The sequence below is a fragment of the Acanthochromis polyacanthus genome, chromosome 21 (assembly GCF_021347895.1).
Source record: "Acanthochromis polyacanthus isolate Apoly-LR-REF ecotype Palm Island chromosome 21, KAUST_Apoly_ChrSc, whole genome shotgun sequence".
NCBI classification, from domain to species: domain Eukaryota; kingdom Metazoa; phylum Chordata; class Actinopteri; family Pomacentridae; genus Acanthochromis; species Acanthochromis polyacanthus.
Genome location: NC_067133.1, coordinates 10,044,464 through 10,055,161, shown reverse-complemented (window position 1 = coordinate 10,055,161; position 10,698 = coordinate 10,044,464). Strand labels below are relative to the sequence as shown.

The window sequence follows — 10,698 nt, the reverse complement described above, 5'->3', positions numbered from 1 at the left end:
GAGTTTCATTTAAGAGCTGATATCTAGCCATTTTCCATGGTTTTCTTGATAATAACCAAAATCATTTAAGTTCTTACATCAATAGCTATGGCATTGTACTGCCAAAAACAGTGATTTTAGGCATTCCATGTTTTCATTTCTGTCTGTTTTAGTCACATGATACACACAGAAGTTAATACTTGATTTCATAACCATTGTTTTTCATGACTGAAGCCATGCATCTTGGTAAGCTCTCCACCAGCTTCTGACATTGTTCTGCTGTCACAGCAGCCCATTCCTGTTGCACAAATTCAAACGAATTTGCTTTGTTTTTGGGGTTGTGGTTCTCTGTTTTGAGTTTGATGATTTTTCCACAGGTTTTCAGTTGGATTTAGATCTGGTGATTGAGCAGGCCAAGGCATGGCTCCAATGTTCTGGTTCTCCATCCAAGCTTTAACTGATCTTGCTGTGTGGCAAGGAGCATTGTCTTGTTGGAAAATCCAGTCATACGAGTTTTCCATCTGATGGAAGAAGACTGTTTTCAAGAGCAGCTCTGTACATGACCTGGTTCATTTGCCCTGTTCCACCCAGACTGAAACAACCCCAGATTTTCACTGATTTTACTGTACGGGCAAGACAGTCTGGCTTGTAGGCTTCTCCAGGCTTCTTCCTAACCAGTAGGTTGGCTGGAATGAGCATCAGCTGAAAATTGGATTAATCACTGAAGAGAACCTTAGCCCAGTCATCAACAGTCCAATCCTTGTGATCCCTAGCAGAGTAGCCGGGCTTTCCTCTGCCTTTTATTGATGAACGTCTTCTTCCATGCCCCATGTGACTTCAGACCAGCTTCAAGAAGTCCATTTCCAACTGTCCTTGCCAAACAAATCACATTTCTCCACGGTGCCCTCTCATTTTTAAGGTCTCTGGAGGTCTGATGATGATTCCTGACACAGGAACAGATGAGTGACTGCCATGACCAGCTAGCAATTTGGTAGAACCTTGTTTTTTGTTGCCGTCTTGGAGATCTTCATTTTTTTCGCTACCTGTCTCTCAATCATGCCAATTTCCAGCAGCGCAAAGACGGCTGCCTTTGTGGATACACACGATTGTTTTGTTTTAGGCATTATGTGAGAGCTGACAACTTCTGAGTTGTGCTACGGCTTGAATGTAAACAGGAAACCACTTTTGCATGTGCAGTGCTGCTTATGACATGAAATGGTCTCTTACGTATATACTCTGGGAATACAATTAAGCATGTCAAATAGGACATAAAGTATTATGGAATCAGCTGCATTTTTTTTTGTCATGTTCATTATATTCTTCAGGTAATATACTTTTAGTGGTAGCAGGCATTAATATGAACAAGAAATTAAAGAAAACAAAAGGGGTCTAATATTTTTTTCCATGACTGTATGGATTGACTTTTTATGCAGCGAGTTAATACTGTAGGTCCCCGTTTGCTGATATAGCATGTTGTAACTGTTCATTTCTCAACTTACACAGGAGTAAATTCTCTACTGTTCAACATAAAAGAGATGCAGTTTGTTAGATGACACAATTTTACATCACTTCTCTTGCATACTGAATATTGTTGTTAGGATCACAAATCTATTAATAAATATTATAGGGGACATCCTGAAACATTCATGTATGGTCAGTTAAGGGACCACAGTGCATATTTCAGCAACATTGATCATTGGTGACAGTGCATATGATAAAGGTTTAAAAATGGATGATGGATATGAAACATTCATATCTGATATTCAGTAATCTTTATTTGAATCAGTGCAGCTTCTAAAATTAAACTGACATGGTTTCATTCTAAAATTGACTTGAGAAAACATTCTAAAAATCCCTTTATTAGCTTTGTACCTTTTAATATCACATAAACCTTCACGCCCATCTTCAAAGCTGCTTAGTTTATACCAAACATTCATGATCAAATGTATTTATGAAGCTCCCTCCTGTGGTGACAAATATGATGATGCTAACTATAAATATTACATTTTCACCTCTTGGTCCTTGATGGAGTAGACCCGACAGCTGGGAGGTAGAAAGACAATTTTATTGTTAGGTTGAGTCATTTCTTTAAACTTTGGGGCTTACACTTTCTCCGCACAAACTAAAGACAAAGCAAAAAAAACTAAAGAATGAAGGGTCATCCTCTACTGTCCAACAGGCACGTTCCAATCGGGTGGCAATATTATTCAGGAAGAAATAATTAGCTAGAAAGCAGTTTTATTCCGGCACATTAATCCTCTAGCATTCAGAAAACAAAGAATGAAGTCAAACGAATGAATCATTTCTTGTCAGAGTGAATCTGAAGGACAGACTTTCATTACAGATTTGAATATACTGTAGTTGCACAGTTTAATTAAACTTTCCAGCACAACAATAATGGCATTCACAATTTATCACCTTATCTTTGAAAGAAACCACACAATGTTTCCCTTGATGTACTTTATCACTCTGCAACAACAAATCTTTAGAGAATTTACCGCATTGGAGATTCTTCTCAAAACAAAAGAACAAGTTATATCATGTATATATGTTATCACAGACTGAGCAAGTAACCCCCTCGCTTCCTTACACAAGGGTGGACTTCATGAATTATCCATCGCAGACCTCTCACTCTGTCTCCCACCATGCTGCTATCAGCAGAGCCCAGTCCAGAGTTGGTTAGAGAAAGAGTGGGAGGAATGTACGTGAAGATGGGAGAATCTGTTGTTCCATCCTCCAACCACCCCTTCCATGGCTCGTGTGGCGGCTGGTGGTGGTGGTGAGAGTGGTGCGGGTGAGATGGCGCTATCACTGGGGCAGCTGGAGCAACGTGCCCTGTCCGGAGGGCAGGTAGGTGACGTTGCGTGAGCGCGACAGCTGGAAGGCGATGTCCTCGGCGGCCTCCAGCTTACGCAGCTCCACCAGACCGTCGCCCGCCTCCATCAGGGAGTTGGCGATGAGCAGGGCAGCCTGGGAGTCTCCCTCTGCTGAGATGATGGCCGCCTGCTTCTGTTGCTCGGCCTAAAAATGAAAATTCAACCTCTTTAACCTTCCATTCTTTCCCCCATCAACACTGCATATATAGATTTAAAAGCAAATGTAAAAAATGATACCTTTTCTACTACGAATCGGGCCCTCTCTGCCTCCTGCTGAGCCACCTGCTTCATCTCAACAGCCTCTGTGAATTCCTTTCCAAAGGTCAAGTGTGTCTGAAAACACAATGACATTGTTAATCCAAGTTAAAATATAACCACAAAGACAACTCAGACATTGCTACAGAATGTAAAAGTGGCTTTGTACCAGTGAAACATCATCCAGAATCAGGCCGAAGGTGGAGGCTCTTTCCGTGAGGTCCTCGCTGACCTGCCGAGACACCAGCTCTCTCTGAGTGATCAGCTCACCGGCATCAAACCTAGCCTGTGAGGAAGAGACGAACAGCAGTTTATCAGTCAGTTCAGCAGATCATCACCCGGTAAATTGGTCTCTTTTCCTACAATTTGGGGAGAAATGATGCGGAAAGGAGGAGGAGCACATCTCTTCTTAGCCAGCAGAAGCAGGCATCGACTTTGAATCATGTCTACATGGTGTTTCTTATATGCTGGAAGATGCAAAATAAGCAAATTAAGCAGTCAACACCATAAATGAACAAGTCAGAGAAACACAGATTCAGACTCCCAAAGCTTCATACGTAACAAACCGAAGGAACCAATCCTGTTGGACGGGTTCTGGTTCAAACATGTATAGCTGAATTAGTGTTTGAGCTGAGTAGCAGGTGAGCTGGTGTGCTTGAGCTGCACCGAGCAGTAGAAGTTGGTGGAGAGAGGTTGCAACTTCACAGATTTGCAGATTCTGGAGGAAACGATAAGTGGATTTCCACTGTAGAACCTCAGGAATATCAGCAGGAATGCCCCTTTAGTCTGCTTTTTAGCTTTTCTGCATAGGATCTGATTGCTATGACTGACATCAACTCACAGTTCACCAAAACAACAACAACCAGTAGTATTTACTGGATGTAACTCCAGTTCTATCTAGGAAATGTGATAAAGGTTTATTTAGTTTGGCTATCTGGTGAATTTTTCATTGAAGATGGCATGTCAGTGAGGAGAAGACTGCTACCTGTCAGGGACATAAAGAGGGCAGAAAAAAATAAGCTTGTTCTGTTTTTCACCAACCAGCATCAAGACTCGCAAACCAGAAACTGTTTTCACCTGCAACAATGTCTCCGAAAAGAGGTTCTACAAGGGCATTTTCTGCATGCATCAAGGTTCAGGCTGCCCAAATATGGTTCTTTAGTTCCTGCACTGGAAACTATCTAAGCTATTTTAGGGCAGGAAGAGTTTATTTCCATTGAGAAAATTTTTACATTTGCAACTTTGACACACAGAGATAAAGTTTTTAAGATTTAAATAACTGGAAATGAACTTTAAAGCAGGTTTATTATGTTATTAGTCACTGAGAAGATAATGATGGCACAGAAAAAAAACAATGATATCAGCATGTGATCCATGCTGGCTGGTCTGCTGTACATTAAGCATGTTCAATGGTATTTTTTCAATTCCTCAGAACCTGTACTGATAGAGTTCTTAACTTATAACAATAATGTGAGATTGGGGGGTGCTCTGTCCTGTAAAGCACCTTGTCAGACCTATTTGTATGAAAAGTCCTCCACAAAGTCAGTTTGAATAATTTATTCATGTTAAGCAACATATTCATCAATCTAAGATTACAAAATTGCTTAAATAAAGACCAACCGTGTTGTGTTTGTACGCACCAGGTGGTCAAGGCAGGTTTATATGCTACTTCTGCTGTCTGAAACGAGCATTATGCCTGCTGGGCTGGTAATAATAGTGCAGACTCGGTGACTGATACTCACCACTACGGCCTTTAAGACCTCTGTGGTGATGGACGGTAGCACCCTCTCATCATAGTCCTCTCCGATACTGGTGAAGATGCGTGGCAACTGAGTCGTCACCGGTCGGAAGAGGATACGCAATGTGATGTTGACATTCTGCAGGTCTGTGGGGTCAAATAATTCATAACATATTAGTCTACAAGTGAGCATTTGTGCATTTTTTTTAATGTTTTCATACATGTAAACTTCACGTGTTCCAGTGATGAGCTCTCAAACAGGCACAGACAGGAGATGCAGGTCCTCGTATGCCCTGACTGGTAATAATCTGCATAAATGAACCATTAAGTAAGCTACATCTATTATACATCTGTCGGCACGCAGGCTATAATTTACAAGCAACAAGTAGCAACTTGTAGTTACACAAGAGCAAGAGCAGCATTGAGACTTTGGTCTGCAGTATTTCTGCTATATATGTGTATGGTTCTTCAGTAGCACATGTGCTGTTGAAAATACAAAAATATTTTAGGAAGTATTCAGTCTTCAGATGTAGTTTTTACTGTAGATGTTTTGCGTAACGTGAGCACGGAGCAGCTAAAGTGACCGAGAAACTTAATCTGAACTGACCTCAGCTGCAACAGTTAAACGATTCGAAGCTGTGTAACATAAAACGACCCTGCTTGTAATGTTTTGGGGTAAACATGAGTAAATCCTGCCTGAATAACCTCAATACACTGCATAAAATATGAAGGTGTATTTAGGAATCACTTTAACACAGTCAATCCTAAAATGGTAGAGTTGCAGGTATGTCAGTTTTTTTTTTTAATTATAGCATTTATTAGAGCCACAAATGGTAAAAACTGACCAATCATTATGCTTGAACTACTCATCCGTGGTGGCGTTCTGGAGGAAATGAAAAATTGTGACAATTCATCCAACAGACTTTATTCTGCATGTCTCCTTTTATCACAAACCATTTGCACTAACCCCATCGTGTCAAAAACTAATAGACACGCTCCGCTTAAAACATCCCCCACCTTATATAAAGTGCCTCTAAGTGCAAGAAATAATATATACTGGACGATACACCTACAAATTGATACATCTTCACTGCAATAAAAAGAAAAAAAAAACAAAAAAAACAAACAAACAGTCAGGTCAAGGTCATACACCCCAAAAGGCACATCTACATTACCAACAGGCTTAGTGTGCACAATAGGAGTGAAATCCCTCAAGTAGTTTCTGAGATATGCTCCGGAAACAAAAAAGTATTTGGAGTGCCTCAGTATGACCTTGAAAATCAGGTCAAGGTCATACACCCCAAAAGGCACATCTATACTATATAGAGATGGCCTGGTTGCAATATGAATGAAATCCCTCAAGTAGTTTCTGAAATATGCTGCGGACACGAAATGTGGACGTACGTACGGACGTGCCCACGCCAATATCCCCCTCTGTGCCTACGGCCGGCGGGGGATAAAAATTCTGTGATTCTCAGTGTATTTTCAAAATTATTAGTGATTCAGTTGTGACCTACGGTGACATGACAAAAATTCAGGGACTTTTCAGCTGAACTGGGTTCAAATGCAGGCTGTGTTTACAAAGAGCAGACAGGAGGCAAGTATGGAAACCAATTTAAACTCTAAGAAGTAAGAAATTTATCATATGTCATCTTTTTTTCCTAGTATTGGAAATACCTGGGTTAGGGTTGTAAATATTGATTCCAGGTTCCATAAATAATTAAGAGATTCAACTTAAAACTTATGGCAATATATCTTAATCATACTACACAAAATATATTTGCGTTCTCTCTACTGGTTCATAGCTGTTCTGTTTACATAGAGGTGTAGGATGCAAACGTTATAAAGAAATGAACAAATATGATAGTATTAGATTTAAATAACAGTCTCAATAGGTTTTTGCAGCTATAAAATTTAAAAAAAAAAAATATTCAAGAGATCATTAGAGGGATTCTCCAAAAAACATGACACTTCTAATTTTTGAGACACAGAATCTATACGAGTAAAAGCAGCAGACAGCAGTTCCTCTGATTCTTCATATACCTTTGCTGCCTGTGATTACAGGCACGTTGCGTGGACGGGAGCGGCAATCAAACACGATGGGCTTCTGCACCCAGGGAATGAGGAAATGGGTCCCTTCACCAACAACAGCATCTTGCACACCTCGAAACCTGTCGAATATCACGGCCCGGTGCCCTGCATCGACTGCACAAAAAAGGACGGTTAGTCTCTAAGAAACGAGATTTAAAGCCTTTCAAACATTTCCTCAATAACACTTTAAAAAATCTAAGATAGTGTTTTTTTAATTTGACATAAATGCCAATGAACTCAAAATCATATGCTACACTTGCTAAATAGTCAGATTTATTAGCAACATATTTCAGAAAAAAAACATTAATGGATTTCAGCACAGAAATGACATGCAAACACAAAACAGACCCACAAAGACAAAACATGCAAACTTCAACAACTGAAATAAGTCACAACAGAGACTTCCAGTAGACATCAAAACTACGATGAATAAAATATGATAAGACTAACGCTAAGTGTGTAGTCGATCTCCTGAACACTTTCAGAATTGCACATCAGGTTTGTAAATCTAAAATAAATTTTGTAATCTTTTCATGTCAGAACATACCACAATAGAAATTCTCTCAAAGAACCACAATTACCCCCCAAAAATTAACTTTACTGTTATATGATTTATTGCACTCACCGTTAAAAAGAGCAGAGTTCACAACACCTCCACCGATGGCCAGGGCCAGCCCAAACTTTCCGATTGACTCAAGTAACTTGGCCATCTCATAAAACTGCAGAGAATCAAAATAAAAGAGACCTTTACTACACAACAAGTACATTCCTAAGCATAAGCAATTCAAACCACTGAAATGTTTGGGACAGTAGGCACGGGTGATGAAATAACGATTTGTAGCAGCAACAGCTATTTCATCTATTACAGAAGACTACTCAACAAAATGAGCAGCAATAATGTAACTGATGCAAAATGCCATAAAAGCACACAGTGAACCATTCAATTGCATAAACAAACTCCACAGATGCTCCCCTCCCTAGCTTATAAACAACTTTCTGATTGTCCTTAAGTGAATTATGTGTGCCTTACCATTTGAACTGAACCATGTCTAAGCTTAAGTATATAAGATGTTTAACCAAACACTACATTCTACATTTGCCTTTAAAACAAAACATGCAAAAACTAAACCACTTACTAGATTTATTATGAAACAAACAAACAAAAACCTACACTCCTTAGTGAAGCCATGAGTTATTCAGCTGTGATCATCAGTCACCTGACAAAACTCAAGGCTTATTTGGCCAAACAACAGGCAGCGTTTACACAGAGCACAGAGAGAAGGATGGAAACAAATTACAAATAGAAATAGAAAGATCTCTGTAGCATGTAGTCGCCTCTGAATTCCAGTAGTGCATGTTGATTCCAGGTGTGTTCACTTTTCAAAGAAATTCTGCCATTTACGGACTTAAAGCGTTTGTTACAGCCTGTGGTGGCCGTGTGTAGGAAAAGGACCCTTTTACACGTTTTGTGTCTGGATGGCGTGGATTGATTACACCTGGTCGATGACTGAACTCCAGTTGGTGGAGCTCCAGATTCCCACCTGGCACTCATGAGGAGTGATTAACCTGGAGCTCCACTACCACTCCTCCTCCCACAATCACTGCACATGTCTGTATACCTACAACCAAGACTCTCAGTAGAGGCAGCTGGTAGTTGTGGCCAGTTTGCCCTGGTGCCTCTGTGAAAGTATTGTATTGTTAGTGTGCCCGTGTGGTCTGTGCTACGGACAACTTAGAGCTTCTGTTAGCGGCTGTTAACTCGGTGTGGAACCTACAGACTCAGTGGAGACTGAGGCTCCAGGTAGCACTCCGCCAACTTACCGTAGTAAAGATGCTATTTAGTATCTTGAGACTTCATGTACTGTGTGTACACAGGCACCAGTTTTGTTTAGTTTGTTTTTGTGTACTGTTGTTAGTTGTTACTTGTGGTGGGTGTTGCTAATGTACTCATGTTTGGCAAGGGAGTTTGGGTACCTGTGTTTCAGATAGTTTTACAAACTGTTAGCCTTTGTTTTGCTATAATATGTTCTTTGATTTGGCAACACCCACCAGTCTTGTGTTCTTTATGATTTATGTAGAGATAGCCACTGAGCAAGAAATTAATATACCTGAACCAGTAACATCTGGTCATTTTGTTACATCCAGCCGATCAGAGGTTGGATCGTAACAGCATTTATAACGTAATCATACTGCACAGAAGATATTTTACATTTCCACACAGTTCTCTCCATAGAGGTGTAAGACTTTAGAGAAAAATGTAAAAACATTACAGGAGTGAAGGAAAAAAAATTAAATTCCTTGAGGTTTTGAGGGTTAATATGTATAAAGATAAGGAGATTTCTCTTTTTATATATTTTTAAATATGTGTGCAAATATATATAGTTGTGTTTTAATAAAATGACCACCTGTGTACCTCGATAATCATACCAGCATGGTTAATTCAAAATAAACATCTTATCTGTTCATCTTTATTAAACAACTAGAGATCAGTACACATCAAAGTCAACAAACCTTAAACTTTTAATCGTGACAAAGGATGTGCAGCTACATCTCCCAGCTCTGTGGGACACTTCTTTAAAAGCCAGCAGGTTAAATCCCTTTTCTTCAAGGCACAGTTGGCCTTGGCCTGCCAGACTTCAATGCAGGGGGTGTTAGCTAATTTAGCTCACTAGCATTAGCTTGTTGGCTAGCTGTGGACTGAGACAGCTGGTAAGTCAAATTAAACAAACAAAGCACCGGAGCTTGGTTTCAGGCTTTCTAAAACACTATTTAAAGTACATTTAAGACACATTAATCGATGATAAAGCATTGTGCAAGTCCAGTTGGAGCAGCACGCCGGCTGACAGCACGCATGTTATCTGTAGTTCATGGACATGCAGAGCAGCTAGCCGCTTTATCTCACTGAAATTGGAATATTTAACATTATTTATAGACACAACTTCACAAATGCCACCGGTTCACCGTGTAATTATAGCTACAGTAACGTTTAAAGCGATATTTTCACAGCTACGAACCCACTCCGTGTCATAACTCACCTCAGTCCCCTCGGATGTCTGTGACCTCCACCGGACACGACGTACTACACATGAAATTTTGCCTGACTGCGCCTGCGCAAGGGCTGCTGCAACGTAGCCTCTGATTGGACAGAAACGGACCTCTTCTTCTACGGTTCTTTAAAAAAATCGATTTTCATTCAATTAAATGACACATTACTGCCACCTATTGCTCTAAAATATTTAGCATTAAAATTAGATTAATTCGGTTTAGTTGTGTAATTTATAACCTTAATAGAAAAAAATAATAAACCTTTGTCATTGTTAAGCAGCAAGGAAAGGCAGTTTAGAATTTCTTTGCTTGAAGAAATATTTTATATAGTCTTTGTAGAGGTTTTGTCCTTGATATGTAAATTACTCAGGTAAAATCACACCATAAATAAAAATAGTGTAGGGTCTTAGCATCTACATTTAAATTTGCTAGATTAATTATTGCAAGCAAGTCATACAATATTTTATTTATTATATTTAATTAACTGACTAAGTTTTGCACCAGAGCTGTTGTTTTGGTGACTTAACGAGGACCTTAGAGTATTGGAGGATTTATTAAATGCTTGTATGTCTCTATAGACATACTGAAGAAGATAATTTTTTTCACCCACTTTTTTCTTTTGAAGAAAAATGATAACATTGTGCAAAGACACGCCTGTACAGAGGAATAATTTGACACATGAATAATCACTCGTGTGTTTCCTCCGGTGTTCAA

General features: G+C 39.6%; 1 protein-coding gene across 1 annotated transcript; it reads right to left on the bottom strand.

Moving 5' to 3' along the window:
- Positions 1-2,023: 2,023 nt before the first annotated feature.
- Positions 2,024-10,071, bottom strand: phb (prohibitin). Its single transcript, XM_022209525.2, has 7 exons — positions 9,975-10,071; positions 7,565-7,658; positions 6,892-7,053; positions 4,853-4,995; positions 3,280-3,396; positions 3,093-3,188; positions 2,024-3,000 (listed from the first exon to the last, which is right to left on the bottom strand). The coding sequence occupies exons 2-7, from the start codon at positions 7,647-7,649 to the stop codon at positions 2,788-2,790; spliced, it is 816 nt and encodes a 271-aa protein (XP_022065217.1). The 5' UTR covers positions 7,650-7,658; positions 9,975-10,071; the 3' UTR covers positions 2,024-2,787.
- Between the last annotated feature and the right edge of the window lie 627 nt (positions 10,072-10,698).

Coding starts and splice junctions, on each gene's coding strand:
- phb (XM_022209525.2), bottom strand. CDS start 7,649: ATGGCCAAGTTACTTGAGTCAATCGGAAAGTTTGGGCTGGCCCTGGCC. Junction 7,054..7,564: donor GAACTCTGCTCTTTTTAACG/GTGAGTGCAATA, acceptor TTTTTTGTGCAG/TCGATGCAGGGCACCGGGCC. Junction 3,397..4,852: donor AGGTCTTAAAGGCCGTAGTG/GTGAGTATCAGT, acceptor TCTTCCTCACAG/GCTAGGTTTGATGCCGGTGA.